Genomic DNA, 21,299 nt, shown 5'->3' with positions numbered 1-21,299 from the left:
ATGGTAGAATTTCTACAACATCACATATTTTCATCTTCTTTTCCAACACAACTCTTCATATGTAGAGTTCAACATGTTCAGTAGAATCCACTTACCTGAGCTGTGAGATATAAGGCAGACACTGGAGGAAACTCCTCACTTCACTCTGTTCATCTGAGCAGTCTGTCAGCTCCACTTGTTTCTTCTCTGGTTGGAGTTTCAGCATTTCCAGGAGGATGGAGGTCTTTGTCTCTGAGAGGTCTATGAACCAGACTGAAGGAGTTGACTGGAAAACTGACTGGAATGATGGAAGGAACCTCAAACCTGTTTTAGTCTCACAGTCCTTCACATTGGAGAACAGATCCAGCAGGAAACTTAACTTCCACTCCATATATTCTTCATCATCATCATCCAAGTGTTGAAAAGGGAAAGTTTCATATCTGCACACTGATGATAACAGCTCCACTATCGTCTCTCCTGTCTGCTGTTCTCTCTCTGCTGCTGCACAGAACAGATTCACCAAGAACCTGGTTCCTTCATCAGGATCTGACCAATCGTTAAACCTGTAACAAAGAGAAAGAAACATTTAGTGATGATTTAATCTGAGCTGAATAAAAACAAACCACTAACTACTAACGGACTCCATCTTGTTCACGTCTGTCTTGGATTCAATGTTCAAAACATCTTTGATCAGAACAAAGTGAACATGTGGAAACTTATGCTGACTCACAACACAAACTCTGATCCTGGGTCTGAATTCACTGCAGATTTGTTTCCTAGTGCTTCTGTTCACTTTCTGTCCATTTACTGAGTGGATGAGTTTGAACGGTCTCAACAATATAGAAACATACAAACAGGAACAACTCCATCTAAAGTTCACATCATGTCCAACAGCTGCTCTAAATGAGGATTCCTCCGTTTTTCTCAGGGACTAAAACCATGATGAGACGTTTGGTGAACGTTGGACAAAGAACCTGAAAATCCTCATCTGGTCTTTTACTGAATCAACAACTGATTCTGAATCACGACACAAACACAACATCTCATTTCATTTTGGAGCTGGTTGTGGTGAAGTTGATATGAATGAGTTCATGAAGGGTTGAGCTGTTTCATAATCAAGTGTCATATTGAATCCAGTGATTCGACATGTTTAGAACATCTTAAAGTGTAAAGTACCAAAGAACTAAAGCTGGTAAATAAAGACAGGAGAACAATGTTTCATCTGAAATGTGAAGTCACTTTCAAACTGGACTTAATCACAGTACTGGAGTAAATACAGTTACAGTAGAGGGAACACAAAAGCACAGCTCCTCTTCTCCCTGCTCTGCTACACTCTGCTACGCTCCACCCAGAGCTTCAGGTCGTCGTCAATATCAAACGTCAGGAAATGAAAATTCTCCCAAACGGACTAATCAAGCAGAAAGAATTGAAATTCTCTGATCAGAACCAAGTGACAAACGACAGCTTTAAGTTTAATGGGGAATGTTTTTGTGCAGTGGAGCCTCCTCCTACTGTTTGTGACGGTGTTATTTAACCTGCTGTTACCAGACACTGTATCAGCACTAACTAGTTTTACTCTGTGATCACCACTGACTGTCTGCACTGGGACTCCCACTACACCCTCCACAACTCAGTGAAACCAAACTAAGATCAATGGAAACAGTCACATTGGAAAATAAAACACTGATCAACAACAAATGTCCTCAGAATATTTGAAATAGTAGATGATGGTAGAATTTCTACAACATCACATTTTTCATCTTCTTTTCCAACACAACTCTTCATATGTAGAGTTCAACATGTTCAGTAGAATCCACTTACCTGAGCTGTGAGATATAAGGCAGACACTGGAGGAAACTCCTCACTTCACTCTCTTCATATGAGCAGACTGTCAGCTTCACTTGTTTCTTCTCTGGTTGGAGTTTCAGCATTTCCAGGAGGATGGAGGTCTTTGTCTCTGAGAGGTCTATGGACCAGACTGAAGGAGTTGACTGGAAAACTGACTGTAATGATGGAAGGACTCTCAAACCTGTTTTAGTAACACAGTCCTTCACATGGGAGAACAGATCCAGCAGGAAACTTAACTTCCACTCCATATATTCTTCATCATCATCATCCAAGTGTTGAAAAGGGAAAGTTTCATATCTGCACACTGATGATAACAGCTCCACTATCTTCTCTCCTGTCTGCTGTTCTCTCTCTGCTGCTGCACAGAACAGATTCACCAAGAACCTGGTTCTTTTATCAGGATCTAACCTGTAAAGATTAAAACTGTAACAAAGAGAAAGAAACATTTAGTGATGATTTAATCTGAGCTGAATAAAAACAAACCACTAACTACTAACGGACTCCATCTTGTTCACGTCTGTCTTGGATTCAATGTTCAAAACATCTTTGATCAGAACAAAGTGAACATGTTGAAACTTCTGCTGACTCACAACACAAACTCTGATCCTGGGTCTGAATTCACTGCAGATTTGTTTCCTAGTGCTTCTGTTCACTTTCTGTCCATTTACTGAGTGGATGAGTTTGAACGGTCTCAACAATATAGAAACATACAAACAGGAACAACTCCATCTAAAGTTCACATCATGTCCAACAGCTGCTCTAAATGAGGATTCCTCCGTTTTTCTCAGGGACTAAAACCATGATGAGACGTTTGGTGAACGTTGGACAGGACAAAGAACCTGAAAATCCTCATCTGGTCTTTTACTGAACCAACAACTGATTCTGAATCACCACACAAACACAAAATCTCATTTCATGTTGGTTGTGGTGAAGTTGATATGAATGAGTTCATGAAGGGTTGAGCTGTTTCATAATCAAGTGTCATATTGAATCCAATGATTCGACATGTTTAGAACATCTTAAAGTGAAAAGTACCAAAGAACTAAAGCTGGTAAATAAAGACAGGAGAACAATGTTTCATCTGAAATGTGAAGTCACTTTCAAACTGGACTTAATCACAGTACTGGAGTAAATACAGTTACAGTAGAGGGAACACAAAAGCACAGCTCCTCTTCTCCCTGCTCTGCTACACTCTGCTACGCTCCACCCAGAGCTTCAGGTCGTCGTCAATATCAAACGTCAGGAAATGAAAATTCTCCCAAACAGACTAATCAAGCAGAAAGAATTGAAATTCTCTGATCAGAACCAAGTGACAAACGACAGCTTTAAGTTTAATGGGGAATGTTTTTGTGCAGTGGAGCCTCCTCCTACTGTTTGTGACGGTGTTATTTAACCTGCTGTTACCAGACACTGTATCAGCACTAACTAGTTTTACTCTGTGATCACCACTGACTGTCTGCACTGGGACTCCCACTACACCCTCCACAACTCAGTGAAACCAAACTAAGATCAATGGAAACAGTCACATTGGAAAATAAAACACTGATCAACAACAAATGTCCTCAGAATATTTGAAATAGTAGATGATGGTAGAATTTCTACAACATCACATATTTTCATCTTCTTTTCCAACACAACTCTTCATATGTAGAGTTCAACATGTTCAGTAGAATCCACTTACCTGAGCTTTGAGATATAAGGCAGACACTGGAGGAAACTCCTCACTTCACTCTCTTCATATGAGCATTTTGTCAGCTTCACTTGTTTCTTCTCTGGTTGGAGTTTCAGCATTTCCAGGAGGATGGAGGTCTTTGTCTCTGAGAGGTCTATGAACCAGACTGAAGGAGTTGACTGGAAAACTGACTGGAATGATGGAAGGACTCTCAAACCTGTTTTAGTAACACAGTCCTTCACATGGGAGAACAGATCCAGCAGGAAACTTAACTTCCACTCCATATATTCTTCATCATCATCATCCAAGTGTTGAAAAGGGAAAGTTTCATATCTGCACACTGATGATAACAGCTCCACTATCTTCTCTCCTGTCTGCTGTTCTCTCTCTGCTGCTGCACAGAACAGATTCACCAAGAACGTGGTTCTTTTATCAGGATCTAACCTGTGAAGATTAAAACTGTAACAAAGAGAAAGAAACATTTAGTGATGATTTAATCTGAGCTGAATAAAAACAAACCACTAACTACTAACGGACTCCATCTTGTTCATGTCTGTCTTGGATTCAATGTTCAAAACATCTTTGATCAGAACAAAGTGAACATGTTGAAACTTCTGCTGACTCACAACACAAACTCTGATCCTGGGTCTGAATTCACTGCAGATTTGTTTCCTAGTGCTTCTGTTCACTTTCTGTCCATTTACTGAGTGGATGAGTTTGAACGGTCTCAACAATATAGAAACATACAAACAGGAACAACTCCATCTAAAGTTCACATCATGTCCAACAGCTGCTCTAAATGAGGATTCCTCCGTTTTTCTCAGGGACTAAAACCATGATGAGACGTTTGGTGAACGTTGGACAGGACAAAGAACCTGAAAATCCTCATCTGGTCTTTTACTGAACCAACAACTGATTCTGAATCACCACACAAACACAAAATCTCATTTCATGTTGGTTGTGGTGAAGTTGATATGAATGAGTTCATGAAGGGTTGAGCTGTTTCATAATCAAGTGTCATATTGAATCCAGTGATTCGACATGTTTAGAACATCTTAAAGTGTAAAGTACCAAAGAACTAAAGCTGGTAAATAAAGACAGGAGAACAATGTTTCATCTGAAATGTGAAGTCACTTTCAAACTGGACTTAATCACAGTACTGGAGTAAATACAGTTACAGTAGAGGGAACACAAAAGCACAGCTCCTCTTCTCCCTGCTCTGCTACACTCTGCTACGCTCCACCCAGAGCTTCAGGTCGTCGTCAATATCAAACGTCAGGAAATGAAAATTCTCCCAAACGGACTAATCAAGCAGAAAGAATTGAAATTCTCTGATCAGAACCAAGTGACAAACGACAGCTTTAAGTTTAATGGGGAATGTTTTTGTGCAGTGGAGCCTCCTCCTACTGTTTGTGACGGTGTTATTTAACCTGCTGTTACCAGACACTGTATCAGCACTAACTAGTTTTACTCTGTGATCACCACTGACTGTCTGCACTGGGACTCCCACTACACCCTCCACAACTCAGTGAAACCAAACTAAGATCAATGGAAACAGTCACATTGGAAAATAAAACACTGATCAACAACAAATGTCCTCAGAATATTTGAAATAGTAGATGATGGTAGAATTTCTACAACATCACATTTTTTCATCTTCTTTTCCAACACAACTCTTCATATGTAGAGTTCAACATGTTCAGTAGAATCCACTTACCTGAGCTGTGAGATATAAGGCAGACACTGGAGGAAACTCCTCACTTCACTCTCTTCATATGAGCAGACTGTCAGCTTCACTTGTTTCTTCTCTGGTTGGAGTTTCAGCATTTCCAGGAGGATGGAGGTCTTTGTCTCTGAGAGGTCTATGGACCAGACTGAAGGAGTTGACTGGAAAACTGACTGTAATGATGGAAGGACTCTCAAACCTGTTTTAGTAACACAGTCCTTCACATGGGAGAACAGATCCAGCAGGAAACTTAACTTCCACTCCATATATTCTTCATCATCATCATCCAAGTGTTGAAAAGGGAAAGTTTCATATCTGCACACTGATGATAACAGCTCCACTATCTTCTCTCCTGTCTGCTGTTCTCTCTCTGCTGCTGCACAGAACAGATTCACCAAGAACCTGGTTCTTTTATCAGGATCTAACCTGTAAAGATTAAAACTGTAACAAAGAGAAAGAAACATTTAGTGATGATTTAATCTGAGCTGAATAAAAACAAACCACTAACTACTAACGGACTCCATCTTGTTCACGTCTGTCTTGGATTCAATGTTCAAAACATCTTTGATCAGAACAAAGTGAACATGTTGAAACTTCTGCTGACTCACAACACAAACTCTGATCCTGGGTCTGAATTCACTGCAGATTTGTTTCCTAGTGCTTCTGTTCACTTTCTGTCCATTTACTGAGTGGATGAGTTTGAACGGTCTCAACAATATAGAAACATACAAACAGGAACAACTCCATCTAAAGTTCACATCATGTCCAACAGCTGCTCTAAATGAGGATTCCTCCGTTTTTCTCAGGGACTAAAACCATGATGAGACGTTTGGTGAACGTTGGACAGGACAAAGAACCTGAAAATCCTCATCTGGTCTTTTACTGAACCAACAACTGATTCTGAATCACCACACAAACACAAAATCTCATTTCATGTTGGTTGTGGTGAAGTTGATATGAATGAGTTCATGAAGGGTTGAGCTGTTTCATAATCAAGTGTCATATTGAATCCAATGATTCGACATGTTTAGAACATCTTAAAGTGAAAAGTACCAAAGAACTAAAGCTGGTAAATAAAGACAGGAGAACAATGTTTCATCTGAAATGTGAAGTCACTTTCAAACTGGACTTAATCACAGTACTGGAGTAAATACAGTTACAGTAGAGGGAACACAAAAGCACAGCTCCTCTTCTCCCTGCTCTGCTACACTCTGCTACGCTCCACCCAGAGCTTCAGGTCGTCGTCAATATCAAACGTCAGGAAATGAAAATTCTCCCAAACAGACTAATCAAGCAGAAAGAATTGAAATTCTCTGATCAGAACCAAGTGACAAACGACAGCTTTAAGTTTAATGGGGAATGTTTTTGTGCAGTGGAGCCTCCTCCTACTGTTTGTGACGGTGTTATTTAACCTGCTGTTACCAGACACTGTATCAGCACTAACTAGTTTTACTCTGTGATCACCACTGACTGTCTGCACTGGGACTCCCACTACACCCTCCACAACTCAGTGAAACCAAACTAAGATCAATGGAAACAGTCACATTGGAAAATAAAACACTGATCAACAACAAATGTCCTCAGAATATTTGAAATAGTAGATGATGGTAGAATTTCTACAACATCACATTTTTTCATCTTCTTTTCCAACACAACTCTTCATATGTAGAGTTCAACATGTTCAGTAGAATCCACTTACCTGAGCTTTGAGATATAAGGCAGACACTGGAGGAAACTCCTCACTTCACTCTCTTCATATGAGCATTTTGTCAGCTTCACTTGTTTCTTCTCTGGTTGGAGTTTCAGCATTTCCAGGAGGATGGAGGTCTTTGTCTCTGAGAGGTCTATGAACCAGACTGAAGGAGTTGACTGGAAAACTGACTGGAATGATGGAAGGACTCTCAAACCTGTTTTAGTAACACAGTCCTTCACATGGGAGAACAGATCCAGCAGGAAACTTAACTTCCACTCCATATATTCTTCATCATCATCATCCAAGTGTTGAAAAGGGAAAGTTTCATATCTGCACACTGATGATAACAGCTCCACTATCTTCTCTCCTGTCTGCTGTTCTCTCTCTGCTGCTGCACAGAACAGATTCACCAAGAACGTGGTTCTTTTATCAGGATCTAACCTGTGAAGATTAAAACTGTAACAAAGAGAAAGAAACATTTAGTGATGATTTAATCTGAGCTGAATAAAAACAAACCACTAACTACTAACGGACTCCATCTTGTTCATGTCTGTCTTGGATTCAATGTTCAAAACATCTTTGATCAGAACAAAGTGAACATGTTGAAACTTCTGCTGACTCACAACACAAACTCTGATCCTGGGTCTGAATTCACTGCAGATTTGTTTCCTAGTGCTTCTGTTCACTTTCTGTCCATTTACTGAGTGGATGAGTTTGAACGGTCTCAACAATATAGAAACATACAAACAGGAACAACTCCATCTAAAGTTCACATCATGTCCAACAGCTGCTCTAAATGAGGATTCCTCCGTTTTTCTCAGGGACTAAAACCATGATGAGACGTTTGGTGAACGTTGGACAGGACAAAGAACCTGAAAATCCTCATCTGGTCTTTTACTGAACCAACAACTGATTCTGAATCACCACACAAACACAAAATCTCATTTCATGTTGGTTGTGGTGAAGTTGATATGAATGAGTTCATGAAGGGTTGAGCTGTTTCATAATCAAGTGTCATATTGAATCCAGTGATTCGACATGTTTAGAACATCTTAAAGTGTAAAGTACCAAAGAACTAAAGCTGGTAAATAAAGACAGGAGAACAATGTTTCATCTGAAATGTGAAGTCACTTTCAAACTGGACTTCATCACAGTACTGGAGTAAATACAGTTACAGTAGAGGGAACACAAAAGCACAGCTCCTCTTCTCCCTGCTCTGCTACACTCTGCTACGCTCCACCCAGAGCTTCAGGTCGTCGTCAATATCAAACGTCAGGAAATGAAAATTCTCCCAAACGGACTAATCAAGCAGAAAGAATTGAAATTCTCTGATCAGAACCAAGTGACAAACGACAGCTTTAAGTTTAATGGGGAATGTTTTTGTGCAGTGGAGCCTCCTCCTACTGTTTGTGACGGTGTTATTTAACCTGCTGTTACCAGACACTGTATCAGCACTAACTAGTTTTACTCTGTGATCACCACTGACTGTCTGCACTGGGACTCCCACTACACCCTCCACAACTCAGTGAAACCAAACTAAGATCAATGGAAACAGTCACATTGGAAAATAAAACACTGATCAACAACAAATGTCCTCAGAATATTTGAAATAGTAGATGATGGTAGAATTTCTACAACATCACATATTTTCATCTTCTTTTCCAACACAACTCTTCATATGTAGAGTTCAACATGTTCAGTAGAATCCACTTACCTGAGCTGTGAGATATAAGGCAGACACTGGAGGAAACTCCTCACTTCACTCTCTTCATATGAGCAGACTGTCAGCTTCACTTGTTTCTTCTCTGGTTGGAGTTTCAGCATTTCCAAGAGGATGGAGGACTTTGTCTTTGAGAGGTTTATGGACCAGACTGAAGGAGTTGACTGGAAAACTGACTGGAATGATGGAAGGACTCTCAAACCTGTTTTAGTCTCAGAATACAGGTCAGTTAGGAAATCAACGAACATCTTAATAGGAAATGTTTTATATCTGCACACTGATGATAACAGCTCCTCTAGCTTCTCCCCTGTCTGCTGTTCTCTTTCTGCTGCTCGGCAAACGAGATTTCTCAAAAATCTGGTTTCTTCTGAAGGATCTGATGACCGAGGTACAAAACTGAAAACATAAGGATAAAAAAAAACTTAGTCATGAAAGTCAAGAATGTGCTCAAAATACAAGTTTAATATTATTAAGGTTTTAAACAGTGAGATCACTAATAAATGCTTTCCTGAGAAAACCAATTCTCATTTTCTCATTTCTCAACTAATAAATCTTTCCTGTCATCTAAAGAAAACAAACTTGTTTCAGGTGTTCTACTATCATCTACTATTACTCGTACTACTATTATCAGCTACTGAAATGAACAGTGGCTCTTTCTCTCTGGAACTATCTCCTTGTGGCTGTCGACCCCTCTGTCGAGAGGCTTCTTCCAAACAAATGTACATTTTTATTTGTTTTCTTATTCTGAACTCCTTAACGTGTTCCATGAGTTCATGTTCTGCCTCCTGTTGATCCCCCACTAGCTTCAGATCCTTTGGATTTTGATCTTTGCCCTTTAACAAGGTCCACGGACACAACCACTGTTATTTTTCCAGAGTGCTGCAGCTTTGACTGAGTCAATGTTGTTTGTTTATTTGGGTGAACATTTTCGTAACTAACAGATTTTTTATACATAAGTGGACTTAATATTTTCTTATGTTATTATTTTTAATTTCAGATTTCTACAGTCTCATAATTGTCCTGAAGCTGCATGATAATAAAATAACACATTATTATACATTGTACACTAGGATCTATAAAACTGTATTAAAGTGTATTACATTCTCTCTGTAGCCAGTTTAGTTATTGAACTCAGTTTCACTTATAGCCTGTGCTCTTCTAAATTCATCATTACAGCCTCGTGTGCATCAGTTATGTCTTTTATTTGTCTTAGTCCTTTCAACTAGCGATGTCATGAGTGACACCAGGTTCCAAGATATGAGCAGAAGAGATGTTTTCGAAATAAAGTTCTGTTGTTTCCCTAATTGTGACATAACAAGTGTCAAACGAGGCCTCACTTGGCTGGAATCACGTCACAGATACATTTTAAATTAAATCAATACATATATGACTGTCAGGTCACATAAGAACATCTACTGCCTATATCACTCTCCAAGGTGAACACAGGTAATGGGCCCTCCATGGGGAGAAGGAAGGTGTGTTTGTAGGCAGAGAGAGAAGAGTAAAAGGCAAGAAGAGAGTAGGACTGACATGTAGGGACTTTGAATGTTGGGACTATGACAGGGAAGGCTAGAGAGTTGGTTGACATGTTGCAAAAATAAAGGTGGACATACTGTGTCCAGGAGACCAGGTGGAAAGGTTGTAAGGCTAGAAGCTGAACAGAAGACGAAGTGATATAAGATAAAAAAGGACAGAGGGGCTGAGACAGGCTCTGGATGGTCAAGAGGTGTTTTCAGATGATTGGAAAACTATTGGTAATGTGATCAGCGAGACAGGTAGGAGGGAAAGCGGACAAGGAGACTTGGTAGTGGAATAAGCATGTCCAGGTGTATTCACAGAGAAAGAGGCTAGCCAAGAAGAAGTGGGATACTGAGAAGACTGAAGAGAGTAGACAAGAGTACAGGGAAACGCAGCGTAAGGTGAAGGTAGAGGTGGCTAAGGCCAAACAAAGGGCATATGAGAACTTGTATGCTAGTTTGGAAACTAAAGAGGGAGAGGTGAATTTGTACATTTTAGTGATGCAAAGGGATACAGATGAGAAGGATGTACAGCAGGTTAGGGTGATTAAAGATGGGGAGGGTGACAGGTGCCAGGAGTTTGATGGGAAGTTGAAAGGAGTGTTTTGAAGATTTGATGAATGAGGAAAATAAAAGAGAACGAAAAAGTAGAAGAGGTGACTGTTGTGGAGCAGGATGAAGAGTGGAAAGGCAGTTGGTCCTGATGAGCCAAAGGGACCAAACAGAGTTGCACTGTCTCTTCAAAGATCCAGAAAAACTATCCGACATGGTGCTGAGAGAGGAGCTGTGGTTTGTATGAGGAAGTCTGGAGTAGCAGAGACGTTTGTTAGAGTAGAGCAGGATGTGTATGAGAGCTGTAAGACTGTGGTGAGGTGAGCTGTAGGTGTGACAGAGGGGTTAAAGGTAGAGGTGGGTCTGCATCAAGGATCAGCTCTGAGCTCCTTCTCATTTCCTTTGGTGATGGACAGGCTGAGAGATGAGGTTAGACAGGAATGGACTATGATGTTCATTGTGACATTGACATTGTGATCCGTGGTGAAAGCAGGTGGAGGAAAATCTAGAGAGGTGGAGGTGTGCTCTGGAAAGCAGAGAAATGAAGGTTAAACACAGTAAGACAGAATAGATGTGTGTGAATGAGAGGGAACCAAGTAGAACTGTGAGGTTACAGGGAGCAGAGATAAGGATGCTGCAGGACAACAGAGAGAGTGGAAAAAAGGTGAAGAGGCCTGTGCAGCAGGATGGAAAGTGTCAGGAGCATCGTGTGATGAAAGAGGATCAGCGAGAATGAAAGTAAAGGTGTTCAAGATGATGGAGAGACCAAAGACGCTGTACGACTCAAAGACAGTGAAGAAAAAACAGGAGGCAGAGCTGAAGATGTTGAGGTTCTATTTGAATGACGAGGATGGACAGGATCAGGAATGAGTCCATCAGAGGGACAGACCATGTCAGATGTTAGAGATAAAGTCAAAGAGGTCAGACTGAGGTGGTTTGGACACGTTCAGAGGAGAGACTGTGAACATATCAGTAAACAGATGCTGTGTCAGGACGTGTAGAGGAAGACTGAAGAGGAGATTTATAGATGTAGAGAGAGTGATCATAAAGTTAGTTGGTGTGGGAGAAGAAAATGCACAGGACAGGCTTAAATGGAGGCAGATGATTCGCTGTGGTGACCTCTGAAATGAAACAGCTGAATGCAAAAGAAGTAGAAAAGAATCATTCGTTTATGAGCAGCAGGAAGTCTCTGCTTACACAGCAATAGATTTAATAGTGTTAACACTGACAAAGAGAACTGCTCAATCAGGCAGAATGGACCAGTTCAGGACAGAAGGACAAAGGACAGAGTTTTACCTAAAAATCACAACACTTTACTAGACCTAATGTGCATCACCTGAGACGACAACTATCTTTAGAACTCCACTTTAGATAACGAGTCACTTCGATGTCTCATGTCCCTGAGAGTCTGTGGTTTCCCCCATAGTTTCTTTCACATTGGTTCAGTGCCTATTTTTTGTGTGTATAAATCAGGGCAGCAGAATGTGGTAAAAGATCATTTTGAGATTATTGTGGACAATATTTCAATTTGTGATTGTGAACAAATGGTATCATAAGACTACTTAGTTATCAAAGAAAATACAGAAATTAATGATCATTTTAAATGTGCATTCTCAAGTCAAACATACAAACTAGCATAAAACGTACAAAAACCTCTCCTTAGACATTATTTTAAGGTGCTATTAACACATCAACAAGCCTCTATTTCTAATTTTTAGTTATACATGTAGACTGTTGCTAAGAGTTACTGAACACTGGAATTAACCTAGTAGTGTAAAGGAACAAACAATTGGTTGTTTCAGTCAATTCAGAGTTCATTCATTTCATTCTGACTGCTGCTGTTGTCACACACCAACAGTAAAGGACTCACAGCTACAGAGAGAACGCTGACGAACGTCAACAGTTTTTTCCATAAAAATTGGCATCAGAAGTGGGATCCAATGAGCAAGGTCCTGGATCCGAGACTGATTGAGATGGACAGGGCCCCAGCCATGGTTCTCTGAGCTCTTAAGATCTGCAGGTCTGTGTTTCTGTCAGTCTCTCTTCTACACAGGAGCGATACTGAGATCCTTCCTATGAGTCTGTGGTTCCAGTGTCATCTTCTATGCTGTGGTCTGCTGGGGCAGCAACAAGGTGGCAGACACTAACAGACTGAACTAACTGATCAGGAGGGCTGGCTGTGTTGTGTGGGTGGACCCTCTACATGAGGGGTCTCAAACTCGCGGCCCGCGGGACGATATTTTGTGGCCCCCGCCTTAATATGATAGTTTGATGTTTTTAGCACTTTACAGTGTTGGTGCGGAGCTTAACGAGCCAACCAATTCATGTTCAGGACAATTCATGTTCCGAAGAAGATTAAAGAACTGTTAATACAGACATTTGAATCTGAATACAGCAGATATAGTAGACTGAAGAAACCACATAATCAACGAGAATTATTATTATTATTATTATTATTATTATTATTATTATTATTATTATTATTATTATTATTACTGATTTATTTTCTTATTACTTTTGAATGTGTTTATTTATTTTTTCATATTATTTTGTATTAAAAAATTAAAGTAAGACATTTGAGAAGATAGGAATTTTTTTTTTTTTTTTTTTTAAAGCTTTTCTTGTGGAAAACCTGATGCAGCCCAGCCTTGTCCCGACTCTGCTTCCCGCAGCCCCCAGGCAGTTTGAGACCCCTTTTCTACACGTTGTAGCTGAGAGGAGGATGCTGTCTAAACTCCTCTCAATCCTGGACAATCCCTCCCACCCACTGCACAGTGTGTTGGCTGGACAGAGGAGCACGTTCAGTCAAAGACACACACATAAATATGTTTTTCTTTTTTTTATATTACTGTTGCACAAAGCCAACATCACTCATTATTTGGCTAGCGTGAATATTTAACATGCCGTTAGTCGACTTGCCACTGGATAGTTGTGGTTTTAGTTTTTCTGTCATGAACAGCTCAAACCATTGTTGATGCATTTGTATAATTTAGCTTTTCTCTCAAATATTGTTCAGTTATTTAATTTTTGAATAAGGTTAAGTTACATGAATAATGAGCTCATCTTGCCCCAACACAAGTTGAGTAATGTTTGATTTTAAGATAATCACATTGTTTTGACCACAGTAGAATGTACAGACATAGTAACTTTACACACATTTACACAACAGGAATTCTTTCAGCTTCAACTAAGGGCTGCTTTGTTAATATGGGGAAGAAATGAAAAGGAGGACTGAATGAGTTTAGGACTAAAAGTGACGGGTTTAAAAGATGGTCACAACCAAAAGACTAGGAAAAATTGGATTTTGAATTTGCCAAATAGAATAAGATCATTATTTCTTAATGTCCCAGGCAGTGATGGGTCTTAGTTACAAGGGCACAATTACAATTACAATTGAGTTCACAAGTTCTAAAGGCCTCTTCTTTCTTTCAGGCAAGTCTTATTTTTTTAGGTGGAGCTTATTTACAAGTATAAGAAAGAAGGTACTACAGAATAAAATTCATAATTCTAATATAAATGAAATCTAAATATATGAATCTAAATATAAATTCCAATCTTGCTTTTTATTAACATCATTTATTTCTACTTTTATTTTCCATACTTGAATACATTCATGAAAAACTGCTACTTTTGATACAAGTACAGTTTTTTTCATATACTTAAAGATTTTTTAACAAAATACCTGTTTGTTTACTCAAATGTGGCTTTTGGGTACTTTATACAGTACTTTAAAAAACAGACTCAATACAGTGAAAGTCACTGTTTGTTGACTCTATGTTAAAGTATTGTAAAAACATCTCTGCCTCCCTTCCACCTATTTATTTACCCTGCCTACCCTTGTAAGTGGCTTTGAAATCAGAAAAAAATTTGAAATCAGGTAGTTTGTTTTCCATCAAGACAACAGAGAGAAGAACTGGAAACAAAGGAGATAAACACGACTACACCCGGTGATTTTTGGCAGCAAAGTTCAAAGGAAGTCATCAGGTGCATGTCGATCACTGTAAGGAGGTGCCAGAGTTACACACAGATTTATCACCCACTACATCGCAATCAAAATATAGTGGGGCTGCTCTGATCAACACAAATGGGGGCGTGAGTTGACCAGTGTCCTCATCTGCACCGGTGAATAACACAGTACACACACGTTCCAGAGATAATAACACACAACAGTGACTTCAGGTCACTAATGCTGAACGCTGATGGAACACACAAACCCATGACATCCCTTCAGACACCCAGGGTTTTGGGGGTTAAAGGGAACATTAGGTAGCGTGATGGTCTGGGGCTGCTTTGCAGCTTCATGGTTCTAAATAATAGAACCATGACTTCTGCGCTCTACCAGAAAATCCTGAAGGAGAATATCAGCCTTTAGTTTGTGACCTCAAAGTGCACTTATGCAGCAGGATAATGATCATAAACAAACCTGCATGTCGAAAAAAAGGTTTTCAGACTTGTCCAGACTTGAATCTGAGATGCTGTGATCGGAACTTAAACAGACACTTCATGCTCAAAAACCCTACAGTGTGGCTGAAAGCAAAGAAGAATGGATCAAAAGTCCTCCACAGTGATGTGATGAAAGATTCAATGCTGGTTATAGCAAACACTTGTTTTAGTTGTTGCTGCCAAGAGTGGAACAACCAGTTATTAGGTGTAGAGGGCAATTACTTTTTCACATAGGACCAGGCAGATTCGGACAGCTGTTATCTCTAAATAAATAAAACCATCATTTAAAAAATGCATTTTGTATTTACTTGGGTTATCTTTGTATAATATTAAACTAGAACTAATATTAAACTTGAATGCCGTTTGACAGCTCTGTTAAGTTCCAAACAGGTTGACACTGAACATATCCATAAAGTTTTCCACATACAGTTTACAGTGTTACTAAACTTTGATGGTTGTGTTCAGACTTTCACAGCACTGAACACCAGCATTAGCTCTTTATTTATATCTCATATATTAAAGTATATGAAACCAAACACTGAGGTTTTATGTGGAATCTCCATCACAAAAAAAGGTTCATACCTGAGTGAGCTGATGTTTGGCAAAGCCTCTAGGAGGGATTCACATAGATGTTGGCAGACAGCTGTCGGCCGGTCCCAGTAGAGGCAGACGTTAACCTTCGTACTAATCTTCATGACTTTTACAGCTCTTTCAAACAGCTTCTTCTTTTTACCCTCAACTGAAAGGTGCAACCGGTTTCCATCAAGTCTGAGTAAACTTATGTGATCCATCTGCTCATCGCTGGCAAGAAGAATCTCCCACAGCTGACGTGGCAGAGGGTCACACCTGTAATTTGAAGATGAATGGAAGACTAGTTCCTTACTGAACATACTGGATATGGAATGAGCAGTAAATTATAAAGATAATTAATGGTATGATTATTATATTATTATGATTATTAGTATGATTCTAATATTTGTTTACACTTTGTTATTCTGTTAAAGACAACAGCTTCTGTTGGAGATATGTTGGAACCTAATTTAACATCCATACCATCGGACGTTGTTGAAGCATCCCAATAGTCGTCTCATTCCATTCTCTGATACTGTTGCGTCCTCGAGGTTCAGACGTATTTTCTTGTCCTTCGACTGAGTGACCACATAGGCCACAGCACAGCAACAGTGAGGATCCAGATTCTCTCCACTGAGATCCAGACAGTAGTCCAGTTTATCCAGAAGGTAGATACATGCTTCAGGACTCTGGGACTCATACAGGCACTGGAATAAGAACTGTATGTTGAAATCAGGTTCACTGTCTTTGGGATCATCTTGTTCACACAGACAAGGGAAAACTGTGTTTATCAGTTCTTGGAAGAACCAGTTCGATGTATTCCTGAGCTCCAGAGCTGGAATCAGACACTTCATCAAACTAGGGTTCTTCTCATTCAACAATCGACACATGAAAGGGATCAGATGTTTCATGTGTTTCTTCTCCTCTGTGAGACACTGCTGAACAACTTCCTTGATTTTATCTGGATTCTTCAAAAGCCACACTGCTGCAAAAAACTCCTGCACTGTGTAATGGAGAAATGCATATTTGGTTTCTGTCTCAGTACATGAAACTCTGATATCAAGTGATTTCAGGAAGGAAAGGACACATCTGTCTTCACAGGACAGTTCTGTCAAGTTCACAGTTTTTCCTTCAGTCGCTAGAAAAGCAACTTCAGCCAAACCCAGTATTTCTTCTCTCTTACTGCTGATGAAGGAATTTAGATGTTTGGTTTTTGTGTTGTTGCCGTTCATCTGAAAGCATAAACGAACAATATTGATGTAGATTTCAGTGATAGTGCATGGCTGCGGAGAGTCTCCTGATGAACAGCAGGCAGCCACCATCAGGGCGTACATCGGAACGTGGCAGAGAGTGAACAACTCCAGGTTGTTCAGAACCTTCTTCTGCTCTTCTCCAAGTGTGGCAGATAAATATGTTTTTATGGTCTGCTCACTAAAGCCTTTCACCTCCACTCTCAGAAAGTCCTCAGAAAATGAATCTTCATCATCTGGTCTGCACGTTATAATGATCTTTGCATACTGCAGCAGATCTTTCTCTACAAGCTTCTTCACCACTGATGAAGAGAGATCTGTGAGTCCATCAAAAATGATTGTGACATTGTCAGAGTACTTCTTTATGTCCTCTAACACCTCTTCTTTGTCTTCATCTGGTTCAATGTACCCACTGAAAAGAAGGTCCTCCAAGCTCGTGACCTTTGTGATGTGGGCTGTTTCTCTCATGTCAAAGTAAAACATGTAATCCAGCTTCTCTGTGTCTCTTTCAGCCCAGATTTTCAACATTTCCAGAGCGAGTGTTGTTTTTCCAATTCCAGGTTTACCAACCAACAGTATATCTTCATCTTTTTTCAGCAGTTTACTGGGGGACATCTCTGATTTGTCCTCAGGGAAGTACGTCCTTAACTTTTTTGGACGACTCCATTTGCTTTTCTTGTTCTTTAATTTCTTGATTTTAGATGGACAAATGTTTCCTTGTGTGTTTAATACGAGGGAAGTGTACGACAGCTTAGGCTTGTTTTTCTCTTCAAACAGATTCTTGCTGACTGTCCAAAACTGCTCTGATAAGTTTTTAGCTTTTGACTTCAGTTTTTCCTGATATCTGTGGCACTGACTTGGGCCTAAAATAAAAAGAAGTGTATTATGATATTTAAATGCACAACATTAAATCAGCAGATGAGTGTAGATAGTGAAATAAAAAAAACAGACATGATCATTCAGCATTCTGCTTCATTTACCTTGTAAGTAGTTTGTATCCAGCTGTGCATCTTCCCTAAAAGAGAAGCAGCTGATCCACTGATCCAGACGGGATGACCTCTCTAACGTCCTCTTCCTCGATGTGTCGATAATCCTGAGTAACTCGTAACAGGCGTCTTCACCCTTTTTTATCACTGAGTTCACTATTCTTCTGGTCTTGTCTTCGTTAGTTTTCTCTGCCCGTATTTTTCTGACATCTTCATCACTAAAAACTTTTTGCTGATACAAGTTCTCCACAATCACAGAGAGATTCTTTAAGTCTCTCTCAAGGTGGCGTCTGACACTCCTGATGTACTGTAAAGCAGATTGTTTTGAACAAGCCATGTGTCCTCACTCCTGTATATTCTGCTTACAGACCCAGCTTCAATGATCTGTAGAAAAAATAGTTACTTGCAATGTTAAATAAAATTACTGTTAATAATGTATTGTTATTATGTCTTATTATGTTCTGTCATGTTTTAAAAACATTTACAATAATGTAAATGTTTTTAAAACTAAATCTCAGTTATTTGTTTTTACTAGAAATTTGGATGATGTTTAGAAATCCTCCATGCACTTGAATTATTTATATAAAATAAGGAAAAATATCCTAAAATTAATGTAAAGTTAATTTGGTGGAAATTAGCAAATGCACGGGAAAATTGTGTATTAACTGGGACTTTTCCAAAAATGTAAAATAAAAACTAAAATCTGTTATTTGTTAGGGATATACATTTATCTAACAACAGTACAAATTGACCAATTTCATTATATTTTTTTAGGATATTTCACATCACCTCATTTTAATTACACTTTTTAGTCATTTGGGAAGTGACAACACTAATTTTTTTCTCTTTTACAAAGGCAGTATCTGCTCATTGTTGCTGACTACAAGACTCCACCAGCTCAACAGTCCATTATCTTTGTCTGATTTTCTTCTCCTCTGATGCACCATAGGTAGCCATACCTTTTCAACAGGAGACAGATCAAGGTCTGTATTTACTGAATGCCACAGAGCAGGATGTCACTCCAAATAATCCAAAAATACTCAGAGTGACATAATTTTGGCCGTTAGGAGTAGGAGAGCTCTGGAGATGTTCTAACTCATTAAGAGTTTCCAGGAGAGGCAGAGCAGAGAGCAGAAAATATCTATCGCTGCTGTAACATTAAATCTCAATTTAACACCAGGACATACCTTTAGTAGTAAAGATGTTTAAGATCAAAGTTTAATAGGAATTACAGCTTTTCTCCATTTTATATGTTGCGACTACAGCAAAAAATTTTATATTGTGAAAGCCTTTTTTGTTTTCATTTTAATGATTACTGCTTACTGCTCATGAAAATACAGTCAATTGATGGGACAGGTGAGGCTGAGACCCAGTGTAGAACCATTTAGGAACTAAACCCTGAATTATCTGTTGTACTGTACATCTAGTTTTGTTGGTAAATTAGATCCATGCAGGCTTTTTTCATTCATTTGTGTATAAATTGATCATATTTTTCAGTTTGGATTTCAGTTGCATGATATGTTGGTGTAGTAGTTAGCACTGTCACCTCAAAGCAAGAAGGACCTGGGTCCGCCTGGCATCTTTCTGTGTGGAGTCTGCATGTTCTCCCTGTGTCTGCCTGGGTTCTCTCCGAGTACTCCGGCTTCCTCCTACTGTACAAAGACATGCATGTTAGATTATTGATGATTCTAAAAGGTGCGTATGTTTATCTGTCTGTGTCTGTATGTCAGCCCTGAGATAGACTGATGACCTATAGAGGTGTACCTGCCTCTCGCCCAATGACAGCTGTGATAGGCTCCAGCACTTAAGGACACTTTAGGAGCAGTGGTGAGAACAATGGATTGATGGATTTACGTTTTGTTCATACAAATGCTCTGGCCTCACCACAAATTATTTAAATAATTGATAGTAGTGTGTAGTACCTCTTTGACAAAGTACTGCTACTTATAAAAGTGCTACAATCACATTTTTACTTTTACTGAATATCATTAAAATATAGGCCTGTTGAATGTAGGTTGTGCTCATGGTTAAATATATTCTAATTATTAGAATTATTAGACTATTATTATCTAATATCTAATTGGTTTAAAAGTAATTATAAAAATAATTTTAAAAAGACAGTCCACTTATTATCTAGAATTATTGTAGAACAACACCTATTAGGTGGCAGGTAGTTACAGCATGTTCTTTGTTACTACATTACTCACAGAGTGCCTATTTGTTTTTATTGTAGTTCTTGGTCATTGTGTTGCCGTAATAACATAAATGTGAGTGATTTAGTTGAGTTTCACCTCACGTACACCAGCTGGACACTGGAGTCATTTGTCTAAACAAACATTATTAACAAACAGATATAGATTAACAAACAGATTATCCAGGTAGTTTCTTAAAACTACAGGCTTTAGTTCGTTTTCCCTCTTGGTGCGGTTCGGTTTGTCTGGTGTGAACACGGTAATCACACTCGAGTTCGCACCAAAACAACCGCACCGAGACCCCAAAACGAGGTGGTCTCGATCCGAATCACTTAGTGCACACTGGTGCGGTCCTCCTGGTTCGAACACGAACTGAACCAAAACGGGACCAAACGCTATGAATCACATGATTTGAGGACTTTGGGTAGTTTGTAGATTTCCATTGCTTGGTCTTATTAATCGAGGACGTTTAGTTCTACACAGACACCAGGTCTGATATAACAATAAATATCTATATTTATAATAAATAAATACATTTGTAATTTATATGTTTATAATAAATGTCGGTGAAGGTTCTCAGTCGTCCACGTGATTGTTTCTGTTCTCGCGGCAGAAACATCTGACAAATAAGCGGAGAGACGTTCTCGCGTGATTTCACCTGACACATTTTAGTACAGTTGGATTTTTCTATGTTAAAAACAGAACTAAGATGAAAAAGCTCCAAGTTTCCAAAAATCATCCACTGATTCGGACCAAACCGAACGCACTAAACTCTCTCTTTATTTTGTCATCTTAGGAATATTTATGTCGAAATTTTCTTCACCTTTAGAAATAACAAGCACAGGTATCAACAATACCTGACACTTAGGTCGCTTTCACACCTTAATTCGTTTGCTTTGATCCGAATCAGTTAATGAGTTTGTAACATTGTATCAATTTCTCTTCGGTTCGGTTTCGTTTCACAGAGTAAAAATCCAAACGAACCAAAACACGTCACTTCAAACTACGTGAGAACGTCCTCTCTTCTTATTGGTCAGATTGTTTCTGCCGCTGGAAATAATAAGTAAATATATAATAATAGGAAGAAGATAAAGTGTTGTTCTACTGTACGTTTGTGTGACAGTAGAGAGATTATTTTTAACTATAAATGT

General features: G+C 39.2%; 1 protein-coding gene across 5 annotated transcripts in view; it reads right to left on the bottom strand.

Moving 5' to 3' along the window:
• LOC113164556 overlaps nucleotides 1–21,299 on the bottom strand; it is a 29,321-nt gene that overhangs the window by 7,084 nt on the left and 938 nt on the right. For 2 of the 5 annotated variants that reach the window (XM_026363910.1, XM_026363907.1), the window contains exons 2-10: nucleotides 19,503–19,608; nucleotides 17,951–18,340; nucleotides 16,204–17,833; nucleotides 15,733–15,996; nucleotides 8,633–9,034; nucleotides 6,925–7,374; nucleotides 5,217–5,666; nucleotides 3,509–3,958; nucleotides 1,801–2,250 (exon numbers count right to left, since the gene is read on the bottom strand). In XM_026363910.1, coding sequence (XP_026219695.1) covers nucleotides 1,801–2,250; nucleotides 3,509–3,958; nucleotides 5,217–5,666; nucleotides 6,925–7,374; nucleotides 8,633–9,034; nucleotides 15,733–15,996; nucleotides 16,204–17,833; nucleotides 17,951–18,293 — 4,439 coding nt within the window. In that variant the 5' untranslated portion in view covers nucleotides 18,294–18,340; nucleotides 19,503–19,608. Of the gene's footprint in view, nucleotides 1–95; nucleotides 543–1,800; nucleotides 2,251–3,508; nucleotides 3,959–5,216; nucleotides 5,667–6,924; nucleotides 7,375–8,632; nucleotides 9,035–15,732; nucleotides 15,997–16,203; nucleotides 17,834–17,950; nucleotides 18,341–19,502; nucleotides 19,609–21,299 lie in introns of all 5 variants that reach the window. The other 3 variants (XM_026363906.1, XM_026363909.1, XM_026363908.1) reach the window with 3 other exon arrangements.

This window comes from Anabas testudineus, chromosome 2, assembly GCF_900324465.2.
Source record: "Anabas testudineus chromosome 2, fAnaTes1.2, whole genome shotgun sequence".
In the NCBI taxonomy this organism is placed as follows: Eukaryota; Metazoa; Chordata; class Actinopteri; order Anabantiformes; family Anabantidae; genus Anabas; species Anabas testudineus.
Note: the sequence above shows the minus strand (reverse complement) of the source record. Positions and strands in the feature narration are given on the sequence as shown.